The sequence below is a fragment of the Gouania willdenowi genome, chromosome 6 (genome assembly GCF_900634775.1).
Source record: "Gouania willdenowi chromosome 6, fGouWil2.1, whole genome shotgun sequence".
In the NCBI taxonomy this organism is placed as follows: domain Eukaryota; kingdom Metazoa; phylum Chordata; class Actinopteri; order Blenniiformes; family Gobiesocidae; genus Gouania; species Gouania willdenowi.
In genome coordinates, this window is record NC_041049.1 from 45,842,479 (window position 1) to 45,855,097 (window position 12,619).

Sequence of the window (12,619 nt, forward strand, 5' to 3'; positions counted from 1 at the left end):
CTTGGCCAAATACCGAATATCGAATGCTGTTACGTTTTTCACAGTTTTTTTAATAGTGCATGAATAACCTAGAATACATTTTTCAGACATGTTTTTTTTAAAGAAAGTAAATGTTTATTCAAAATTCTGACTTTTTAAAAAAATATTCCAGTAGCCTTTGATTTTCAAAAAAAGCACAACAAAGTTTTTCATTCATATTAGCCCTTCAAATAAAACGAAACATGTATTCCAAATTAAAACTTAAGTACATTAAAGGGGTCATATGATGGAAAAAAACACTTTATAATGGTTTTGCTACAGTGATTTACATCCTTTTAGCCTCATTCAGAGGACCAAAGTGTAAAAAGTTCTGTTTCCTCCTCACTTGTTATTCCACATTTTGTAAAAAGTCAGCTTTAAACGGGCGAGTTGGATTTTGCCCACGTTGGTAGGTGACGTCACCTAACACGCCTCCTAGAATGTGAGCTCCTCCCTCTCCAACTATCTTACAGCTAAAACAAACACTGCTGTTTAATATAGAATATATTATACTTTATTGCCATATATGTAAATACAAACTGCACTACTGGATGCCCAAACTGCACTACTGATTCTGCTGCCGATCGTGTTGGGAGTCACTGCTTGGAGCCACGGACGCATTGTTTACACACATCAGCTGTTAGCACTCTGTGCTAATGCTACACCAGCCTTTGCAGCGAGACCCGGTGTAGTGTAAGGAGGAAACGATAGGGATGTTTACGAATTTGTGGCTCACAGCGCTAACAAAGGACTCGGTTTTGGAATTGGACAGTTTCCAACTTTTACGCGTTGACAGAGCGGTAAGGAGAGAGTCTGGCTGTGTTTGTTTGCGGAAAGGAGGAGCTGCTTTTCTGACTCAAAATCACTGCACGTGCACACTACCATTCGGCCTTACTTTTAACTCACTCCACCAAAGGTCGAATGTGGCTTTTTTTTGCAAAATTCGACCGACCTTACTCTTTTCCCAAATATTCGGTGCATCCCTAATTTGTTGTCATCATTGTGTAATTTTTCAGTTGTAAATTGAGGGAGCAAAAGTAATATCGGCTCAAGAAAATCGTCAGCCCGTATCGGTCATCGGCTAAGGCTGATGGGAAAAAAAATCAGTCTAGCCCACAATAACGATATTATCACGGTACAGCGATAAGCGATATATCGCAGGAAATTTCATTCACGATACATCACAATATCTGTGTCACTGAATAAATTCAGAATGCATCTCCTGCACTGAATCCATTTCACAGGAATTACAAAATGTCAATCAATTCCAAATGAACAACAGCCAAGTAAACACAGTGTATACTGTGGCTCTTCTTAACACACACACGCATATACACACACACACAGTGTAAATATCCACTCCTTACCTATTGTAATGTGTATGAACTGCATTATCTCTGTATCATCTATATATATAGACATGGCAAAAACAATAATATATATATATATATATATATTATTGTTTTTGTCATGTCTAGTGTGTTGCAATTAAAAAAAAATAAATAAAAAATCGATATTTGGCACCAGTGAATTCATAACTTATTGCAAGACGAAACCTCACGATATATCATCGTATCGATATTTTGGCACATCACTACCTGGCACTGTGTTGGTTACCACCACTCATTGCAAAGAAAACTCGGTCTTCTTTGGATTTTAAAATATCCTGTTTCTCATTTAATCCTCTTTTTCTCTCACATGAGCTACTTGAGAACATTGAACTTCAGTCACATGAAATCAGTTCCTTGAGGCGTCCTCGTTAACAAAGGCGTTTTTTTATGGCCGTTTGTATCATTAACAAGGTTAAGCAACGTCTGCCAGGAACAATAATCTTGGAGCGCACATGGAGAACACTGTTCTTTATTCAGCAACAATAAAACATCAGAGCTTTTTTTTTTTTTTTTACCTTGTTCTAGCACATTTTTCATTTTTCCTCTGAAATGGAAACTTTTCTAATTGGTCTCTTTCTTGGTGATGGTAGCATAGAACTGTGGTTCTCAACCTTTTCAGTCCACAACCCCCAAAATACAGGTTCTATAGACCGAGGACCCACACTGTAGCTGAAGGTGATTGAAAACAGACATGAACATTAAAGAACATTAATGTGGAGACAGGGCCATCTATAAGGGGGAATAAAGGGGAGAGCTTTTTGGGGTCCATCCATAAATGTCAGCAAAATGATCGTCCATTGTTCTATGAATCTGTGATAACTACCTTTAGTTATGTATCTAAATAATATCCAGGAAGCTTATTATTATTATTATTTGCACCATAGTATTTAGTCATCTTAAAGATGTAAATCTTTGTTTTAATCAGAAATTAAATGGGTTTAAAGTGACCAAAAATGGTGGAAAAGGTGGTGGAATTTGATTTTTAAAACCACAGAAATTGGTTAAAAGTTTCAAATTAAAGAGGCCAAAAACGGACAGAAAAAGTGGTAAAAAGTGTACTTCATAGTGTCCATATTGGAACAATTAGTTTAAACTGGCAAATAATGGGCATGACAAATTGTGAATGTGGTTAAATAATATAGTTAAAATTTACAATAATGGGTCAATATATGCAACATTAGGTGGAAAAGGTTTAAAAGTGCCGATAATGTCTTGAAAGGGGGAAAATGTGCAAAAAAGGCATTGAAATTTGATGGAGAAGTAATGTAGCAAAAATGCACTAAAAGGAGCAAAACTATGGCAAGAAATAGTGATGAAAATAGGTTAAAATATGGCTAAATTTGGCGTAGTTGCAGAAAAATGGTAAAAAAAAAACAAATTTCTTGAAGGCGCCTGGTGACCCCCTCCCAGTGTCTCTGTACCCCAAATGGTGTCCTGACCCAAGGTTGAGAACCCCTGGTATAGAAAACCTTGCCTGTTAGAAGTGTGTAAAGTTTTTACTAATCAGAAACCTTTTTTAACAGCTGAAGAGGAGCCTCTAATGTGAATACAGCAAGTGGTTCGTCATGATGCAACAAAGAAAAGAATGAGATTTGTCTTGTTCTTCGTTGCCAACTTGGTGTTTTGCATCAGCCTGCCTCCAGCACTCCTGCTGCCTGATAAGGAAACTCATCTGGAACTGGAAAGCCAACTAAAGGGAAAGACTATAGCTGTACTGGGGGATTAAATTGTGCCTCGGGAGTGGAGGTGAAAAAGGAGGCCAACAGCCACGATGAGCAGAGCACCACACTGATGCAGGGACACTAGGCTCCCTGTCTGCCACTTTCCCTCTTTTCCTGCTTTTTTCATTGATTTGGATGGTGAGACACAAGGGTTACTTTGAAGGAACCCACTGGTGGCTGTGGTCAGGCCGGGGCTTTTAGACTTTCTGCCAGCTATTGGTGGTTTAGTCTCCCACCTCACTTACCAGCTCGGCTGCAGCTCCATGTGCTGTGATCTCCAGTATGCTGAGTGGGAGCTGTAGGTGTCGCAGGCGAGGGAATGGATCTTTAAAACTCTCATAGCTTTTTTTTTTTTTTTTTTTTGCTGCTGTTACTGCTATGAAACACATTCCATTTTTCTGAGAATTTTTTCCTTTGGTGTCATAACGACTTCTTCAGTCAAGGTCCCATTTTTTTTTTTTTTTTTTTAAACTTCAGTTACACACAGGATAATGAAGCTGAGAAAACAGGTGACAGTGTGTGGAGGAGCCATATTCTGTGTGGCAGTGTTTTCCCTTTATCTAATGTTGGATCGAGTCCAGCACGACCCTGCACGGCGACAGAATGGAGGCAACTTTCCAAGGGTGAGAGCAATCTGCTGCTGTTATGGTTTTGCATATTCTCTGACACCCTTTTTTTTTTTTTTTTAGCAGTGTTTGTTCTTTTAACCTTTTTAACTGATTCATTTGGTATTTAGCTCAGTGAAATCAGCGTTTAAATATGTTTACATATGCCTGAGTGCTGATAGTGAGGAGTAATTCATGTTTTGACTCTTTCCTCAAATTGGTTTTCCCTCAAAATATTTATTTTCAAACATCAAATAGTTGTTGTACAACATAAGTGGATGTGGCTTTATTCAGTAATTATTTAGTTTTCTTCAATGTTGTGTTTTTTCAGAGCCAAATCTCCGTCCTGCAGAATCGAATAGAGCAGCTCGAGCAGCTTCTGGAGGAAAACCATGAAATCATCAGCCACATAAAGGACTCTGTGATGGAGCTCACAGACACGGGAGCTGTGTCTCCCAGTGGCCACCTGCCCTTCAAAAGTGCCAACGGTTCCTGGGTCCTGCCCTTCGACGGTCGGCCCACGTACCTGTTCATCAAACCCCAGGACTGTCAGTTGGCTGCAGGCGGTCATACTCAGGCAGATGTTCAGGTGATTTAGGAGCAAACGCAGCGTCTCTAAAAGATGAGAATATGTATTTTGATGATCTAGATGCTCATGAATGATCATGATGATTGCTTTCTCTTAGATGCTGGATGTTTACTCCCTACTCAAGTTTGATAACCCAGATGGTGGCGTATGGAAGCAGGGCTTTGAAATTACTTATGAGCCTGCAGAGTGGGATAATGAACCTCTGCAAGTCTTTGTTGTTCCTCACTCCCACAACGATCCAGGTGAGCTGATGCTTGGCACGACTCATTTCATGCTACACAACTCAAAGATCATCTGAACAGGTGGATTTTGTGCAGCACTCAAAGTAAATGCACATAAAGTACTCCAAAAACACAGAAAATGACAGAAAAATACTTAAAAAACACATTGATGACTACAAAAACAAAACAGCATAAAAATGCACAAATATGACCCCAAAAACACACAAAATGACAGGAAAAATACACATATTTACTGCAAAAATACACAAAAGCACAACTGAAAGGACTCCTAAAGCATAATATCAGAGAAACACACACACACACAATGATCCCCAAAGCACACTCATTACAGAAAAATACATAAAGGGGCAATGAAGATCACAAAAATGACTCCAAAAACAAACCCTAAACAACAACAAAAATGCACAAAGTGACAAACACACACAATGACAATAAAAATACACAAAACAAATAAAATGACTCCATAACCAAAATGAAAGCATATGATATGCTTTCATTTTGTTTGTTTTTTTGTTTACATAATATATAAAAAATTACTACAAAAATACACAAAACAATAAAAACACCTAAAATACTGAAGAAATACACAAACGCTAAAATGCACAAAACTGCAACAAAAGCAGATGCAAATGACTCCAAAAATGCTCGAAACTGCAACAAAAACACAAACAAAACAACAAAAATGTCAAAATAATGTGAAAATATACAAAAAAAAAGAATTGTACAACAAAAACACACGGAATGACTCAAAACATACACAAACCCTTTGTTCTATGTTGTATTCTTGCTCAGATTGGTTATTATTGAGAATGCTGACATGAATGTCAATGTTATGACCCATGATCAGACAATCACATTTTTTGTGGCTGTGATAAAAGTTGCCCCATCTGTGGTTTGATTGTCCCAAATTTGTCTGCTTGTGTATTAGATTCCATTTAGTATCTGCATGTCTTTAGGAGAAGCGAGAATGTAAAATCCTTCACATTTTTACTCAGCTATTCTCAGGTTTAGCTCAACAATTGAGAGTTTAGCTACAAACAAATTAAATTAAAACATCAGTCTAGGAATCTGTCACTATCTATACATAGGATTGAGTGAGATTTTATGTCAGACTGACAGTTACATCATCTTTGCTTACTACTGTTAGCCTGTGCTACATGCTTTCCTTCCACCTTGACAATTATTGATACGTTGAAGACTTGACAACATTTGTCCGTCAGCAAAGAACAAATCTTTATTTATTTAATATGTATTTGTTAGGGTGTATTCCATCTTTGATTTTGTCAGTTATTGAGTGTGGGAATGGTGCAGTGAGCTCACAGCAACATGCATGAAAGTAATTTTAATGATAACGTCACAAACATTTAATATTTGTTTCAGTTAGTCCCAAAAATGTTAAATAATAGAAGAAGAATAACAAAAGTTTTAACACAGAAGAAACTGACTTGTTTGAATTAAAGGTTTTTGGAATTAAATGTGTGTTTATCTTTAAATGTCTTTGTTCTAATGCTGTACGTGTTAAGTGTTAGCACTCAAAATGTAGCATAAAAGAAACTATGTACAGTGGGGCAAAAAAGTATTTAGTCAGCCACCAATTGTGCAAGTTCTCCCACTTAAAATGATGACAGAGGTCTGTAATTTTCATCATAGGTACACTTCAACTGTGAGAGACAGAATGTGAAAAAAAAATCCAGGAATTCACATTGTAGGAATTTTAAAGAATTTATTTGTAAATTATGGTGGAAAATAAGTATTTCTCTCACAGTTGAAGTGTACCTAATATGAAAATTACAGACCTCTGTCATCATTTTAAGTGGGAGAACTTGCACAATTGGTGGCTGACTAAATACTTTTTTGCCCCACTGTATCTCTAATTTTGCACATTTGAAGTGAGTTTTATTTCTTTTTTTTCCATTTTATTAAATAGCTTTCTGAAGGGAACATCACTTCTTGAATAAAATATGAGTTTTATTTTTGGTTTGTTGCACTCCCTTCCCTCAGCCGTCTTTTTCCACCTGACCTCTTTCACTTATAAGATAATTGTGTATCGTTATAAAGACATGATTGTGCACGCACAGCATCGATTTGTGTGTTTGTGTTGTTAGGTTGGATCAAGACGTTTGACAAGTACTTCACAGACCAGACGCAGCATATTCTAAACAACATGGTGGTAAAGTTGGCCGAGGATCCACGCAGGAAGTTCATCTGGTCGGAGATTTCGTTCTTTTCCAAGTGGTGGGAGACCGCAGACGTTCAAAAACAGGAGGCGATGCGCAAGTGAGTCTGTGAAGCACACAAGTGTTTTTCCTCTCTTTCGAAACCTGAGAATTGACTGAGATTTTTTTTTAAGCTAGTTGGCCCAAAGTGCTGTTTTTTTTAGTTGTCAGTGGGTTTTCTATTTGCTGGCAGATGGTGGATGCTCTAAAAACAATGTTATCTGTGTAATGTGACTCTTATTCTTTAAAGATAGATTATCTCACCTTGCTTTGCTAATCCTTTCTTTTCTTCAGGTTGATCCTCGGAGGACAGCTGGAGATCGTGACGGGAGGCTGGGTGATGACGGACGAAGCCAACGTTCATTACTTCGCCATGATCGACCAGCTGATTGAGGGCCATCAGTGGCTGGAGGGAAATCTTGGTACATGACGAGAGATAATTCCTCTAAAAGGCATTTCTATACATAATAATTAGTCTTAAAGGGATCCTCCACTGTTTTTATTTTTTTAACAAATGTGGCCTAAAACCTTGGAAATGTACTCATTAGAAGATCTATGGCTATTTTTGCACCGTTATCTGTGTTCCGCCATCTTGGAATTATGTGAATCATTGATGAAGTCACACGGCCCCATTTGCCCGTAAACATCCCATTGTTTTCTATTGGAATGAAACATTCAGCCTGCTTTGTAGATCATTTACCAGCTTTTTCTGTCAAAATGACAACTTGTGCTGCTTTTGGTTGCTCTAAATAATCAGGAAAAGTTAAACATGTCGATGTAACCCTCTTTTGTTTAGTGAAAGAGAATAAAAACACTTGTGACTTGAGAAAAAATGTGACTTTAGTCGGTGATACTTCCAACTCTAAGTTTTCTTTGTAGACGATGAAGAGGAGAAGAAGAGCTCTCCTAAGGGACCTATACTCTCCCTTAAAACAGTGCGCCGCCCGTGCTCTGGTGGCTGTTAAAGATGCACAAACCCTGAGGATAGAAGTCCTTTTGTGTGAGAGTCCTTAAACAGTTTGTGATTTACTCCGTAACTTCAACCACCAGAGCGTGTCAGCGCACTGTTTAAGGGAGAGCAAATGTCTCTTAGGAGAGCTCATCTTCTCTGCTGCATTGTCTACTACGAAACCGTGAGTTTTAACTGTTGCCCCCTATGGTCATAGATTATTTATTGGGTTTCAACTGTTTTTATCCTCTTTTGGTTAATGAAAGAGGGTTACATTGACTGTTTTTTTTTAACATTTACTTGATTGTTTAGAGCAACCAAAAGCAGCAAAACTGTCATTTTGACTGAAAAAGCTGCTATATGATCTAAAAAGCAAGCTGAATGCTTCACTCCAATAAAAAAACAAAGGGATGTTTACAGGCAAATGGGGCCGTGTGATGTCATCAATCACGTGATTTCAAGTCTGCAAATCACAGGTTTTAAAATGCTGAAGTCGTCCCAGTTTTAAAAGTTACTAAAACAAATATGGTGCATAATGATGCGTTTTGTTAGGCAAGGATCTTCTGATACGTACATTTCAAAGTTTTAGGCCACGTTTGTAAAAATGGTGGAGGATCCCTTTAAAGCTTTTTCTTTTATTTTCAGTGTTTGAACATGAAGTGATCCCAGAATGTTTCATATATAATATTTTGAGCTTGTCTTTGCACTTTAAGCTGATATCGCCTCCCACTTAATGGCTGTTAAATTACTTTGTGCTTTTTTCCACTTCTCCCTGCTGTGAGTGGGGATATGCTTATGGATGCGTTTCTCTCTTCCCTCAATGTCGTAGGTGTAACTCCCAGCAGCGGGTGGGCCGTTGACCCCTTTGGGCACAGTGCCACCATGCCCTATCTGCTGAAGCGGGCCAACCTGACCAGCATGCTCATCCAACGGGTCCACTACTCCATCAAAAAACACTTTGCCTCCACCCGCAGTCTGGAGTTTATGTGGAGACAGGCGTGGGGTGAGTGGGCCGTGGCCAGCTGTGTCATCTGATTCATGTGCTTATCTATATGGAGCTCATTGCCAAATGAGTCACGTCACAGTCGGTGAATTTTTGGAAGGACGGTCTAAGTGTAATGGCCTGAGATGAGCTGTCATCATCATTATTTCCTAACAGACTGGACATCTTCCAAAGATTTGCTGTTCATGTGTGCTTGATTGAAGCCAGAGATTGGTCCTTTTCTTTTTCTGATTGTCGACTCTTGATTAGATCAATTTTTAACTTTTAACTTTAACTTTTTCTTTTAAGGTCATCAAAGACCTTCTGATTGATTTTTTTTTTTTTTTTTTTTTCTGCACATTTTATTACAAGTGCCCTTGAAAGCCTAACTACAATATCCAGGGTTACTGATTTTAAGTATGTAAAATGTAAACCATGGCGTGAAAAAATTTATAACATAGAATTATGAATATCTAAAAAAAACAAATGAATCAATCTAGTTTTTTTTTTTTTGAAGCACTTGCTTAATTCATGGCAGAATGACAAGTTGAATGGCTATCCATCTGCTCTTACAGCCGAGGTGTCATCAAATTTCACTCACTACGGATTTGATGGACATGATTTTGAAATGATTTGGTGTTATAATGGCATACATATTCAGACTGAAAACAAATGATTATTTGGATCATATGTTTGCATCTATTCACTTAAATGTTTAGTTTTGGCAATTAAGTCATAATTTTTGTTAGTCTGTTAACAGGATTACGTCAAAAGTCCTTAACAGATTTTGACAGAATTTTACCCACAGATAGACCTTATACCATGGAAGATTCCATAAAATGTTGGAGGGGATCCAGATTATTATGGTGATTCTGGATCAGTTTAAAAAATCAAAAAATCTCTCGTCCCTCAAAAATGTCTTGTCATTGGCCAAATATAAAAGTCTTATCTCGCTTTGTAATTGACCAATCTCCATGAAAGTAGACTCAGTTATTTGTTGGATTGGTTCCTCAATTATCCCACCAAGTTTCATCTGGATAAAATTGTGCATTTCATTGCAATTGTTATATATAAATATATCTGGATCTACTGTATGGTTTTTAATATGGATATCATTTTTCATCCAAGCTTTTAAAGTGTGAAAGATGACTGCAAATACCTGTATATGGTCAAGTGGTTATTTTGCGCTTGGCAGAGGTTTGCGCTTTCTGAGTGCTCTTGTTTTGAAATACTTTTTTTTACTGAGACATCTGTAAACAGTATGGAATTTTTAAATTTCAAATGTGTAAGAAGTTTGGAAAACACTGAATAACTCATACTGCTCGTTTGTACCGTTTGAACAGACACTGGGTCGAGCACAGACATCTTTTGCCACATGATGCCGTTCTACAGCTATGACGTGCCTCACACGTGTGGCCCCGACCCCAAAATCTGCTGCCAGTTTGACTTCAAGAGGTTACCGGGTGGTCGTGTCAACTGTCCCTGGAAGGTGCCGCCAAAGACGGTGGTGGAGGCCAATGTAGCAGAGAGGTGAGGAATAGAGTTTGGCAAAAGATATTTTAGGACAACACATTGTTATTGCAAGATTTTTAGCCCAGAAATTGTCGAAACGAGCACAAACTATGAGCTAGGATATTAAATTCATATCTTGAATTATCCATTTACATTACTTCTTACTGTCTTAATCCAATAATATATTTTCCAATAATATTAACCCTAGACCACGTGTCAAACTCAAGCCCCAAGGTCCAAATCTGACCCTTTCAAGCATCCAATAATGACAGATGAAACATGAATTGTTGTGTAAATTACAAACTAATTCAGTTGTAAATTGTTGTTGAATGAACTATTTTTTTCCGCAATCATGCTATTTTTCTCAAAATATTTCACAAAATTTCCCCAATTTTTTTAAAATTTGGTAAAAAAATAAATTAATTAAAGGACATTTATGTATTGCTTAGATATTGTTGATGCCGTCCATACTTCATGTATAATTTATAACTGGGAGTGCAATCTTTGGCACATTAATGTTGAAATTGTTTTCTTGCCTAAAACCTGCGGCCCACTTGTCATCAAGCTGGTCCGTATTTGGCCTTTCAACTAAGCTAGACATAATAGCCGTGCATTTTATCGTCAAATCTACCTATAAAAGCAAAGGAGGTCTGTGTGTGTGTGTAGCAAATATCTCCCTGACGCGGTGCGAGTTCGACCTGAAACTCGGTCAACGGGTTCCAAATACCCCAAGTGTGTGTATCTGTTATTTTGGAGTAATTTGGTCATTTCCAAATGTTTATTTTCATGTTATTTCACTTCTGGACGGCCCGAAATTAAATCTGTTCAACTTTTGTGAGCACCATCTATATCTATTTCACTGCACAGCTCCTCACCCGGGCATGAATCACGTGTGCGGCCACTCCTCTTGTGCCATGCTATCATTAGCTTCTCAAACATGGGAGCTCTCTGAATAGATCATTTGAAACCGTCAGCCACTGGTGAGACTTTTTACAGACACGTTTCCCATTGTTTAAACCATATAACTGTCCGTGTAATTGCTCAATCACGCGCTGTTTCACTAGAGTCGGTTCTGCGGATTCTGTGTGGTGCCATGCATGGAAGCTAAGCTCTGACCACTCGGTTCGAAGGTAAAAAATGATTTTTGTTTTTTAAAAAAAAAGGCAGCGGAATTGTAGATAATACTTTAATTTACTTACTCACTCATGTAGTTTGGAGCTTTACGTTTTGTTTTGCGCAGTTTTGTTGTTTTTCTGATTGGTGCTACAATCTCTATGGAGTTTGGTTATCAGCGTCTCAAACATTTAACGGAACACACACACATGGTATTTATTTATTTATAATCAAAATATACTAAATGAGTAAAATAAAACACAAAAAAATGCACAAAAAGACAACTGAAAGAATAAAAAATACACGATTCCAAAAAAAATACATTACAGAAAAATACAATGCTGGTGCATGGAGGAGATGGATGTCGACACAGACACACACACACACACACACACACACACACACACACACACACACACACACACACACACACACACACACACACACACACACACACACACACACACACACACACACACACACACACACACACACACACAGAGTATTTATAATAAAATATATACTAAATGTGTAAAATAAAACAAAAAACTAAACAATATTTATACAAAACGTTCACACAATTGCAACAGAAATGTATAAAAATACCCAAAATTAAATATTTATACAAGAAAAACACAAAATGACAACAGAATCACACTACAATGGCAACAAAAAACTATAATTATACAAAAACACAACAGAAAGATACAAAAATACACATAATGACTTCAAAAAACATACATTACAGAAAAATACACCAAACAAAAAATATATAAGTGAGTAGAAAAAAACAGCAAACATTTATCATGTTCATGTCCCATAGAATTAAACCAGTGAAATGGCACACTGTTTTATTTTGCACCCTTCAAATAAACCCCTTTATAACACTACAGAGTACATAGTGTGTACACCTCTTTGTACATCCAACCTTCAAACACATACTCATTTGGCCATAATTAACTCTACTGAAGCTCCCACATGAATGCATACTTCCGACGGGGGGGCGCCAGTGAGCACAGCATGGAGTAGACGTCTTTTTCTTTTTCAGAGCTCCTGCAGGGCTAATGTGATTTTTTTTTTTTTTTTTTTTAAAAAAACAAAAAAAAAACAGCTATTCTACATAGGACACAAGCCTTAAAGAGCTCATGGAACTTAGCCATCACATTAAAAGTCCAATAATGTTCCACTGATCTTAATGGTGGAAAAGCTTCAAAAATATAACTTCAGTGCAAACGCAGCAATTCCTACAAGAACAACCCGACAGAGTATGCAGGCCCTTTT

General features: G+C 37.5%; 1 protein-coding gene across 1 annotated transcript in view; it reads left to right on the plus strand.

The window, feature by feature from the left end:
* Positions 1–12,619, plus strand: part of man2a2 (mannosidase, alpha, class 2A, member 2) — a 39,448-nt gene that overhangs the window by 3,171 nt on the left and 23,658 nt on the right. Inside the window, exons 2-8 of the mRNA XM_028449777.1 lie at positions 2,933–3,753; positions 4,067–4,324; positions 4,422–4,566; positions 6,672–6,843; positions 7,077–7,204; positions 8,561–8,734; positions 10,057–10,243. Of these exons, the coding sequence (XP_028305578.1) occupies positions 3,622–3,753; positions 4,067–4,324; positions 4,422–4,566; positions 6,672–6,843; positions 7,077–7,204; positions 8,561–8,734; positions 10,057–10,243 (1,196 nt within the window). The 5' untranslated portion in view covers positions 2,933–3,621. The remainder of the gene's footprint in view (positions 1–2,932; positions 3,754–4,066; positions 4,325–4,421; positions 4,567–6,671; positions 6,844–7,076; positions 7,205–8,560; positions 8,735–10,056; positions 10,244–12,619) is intronic.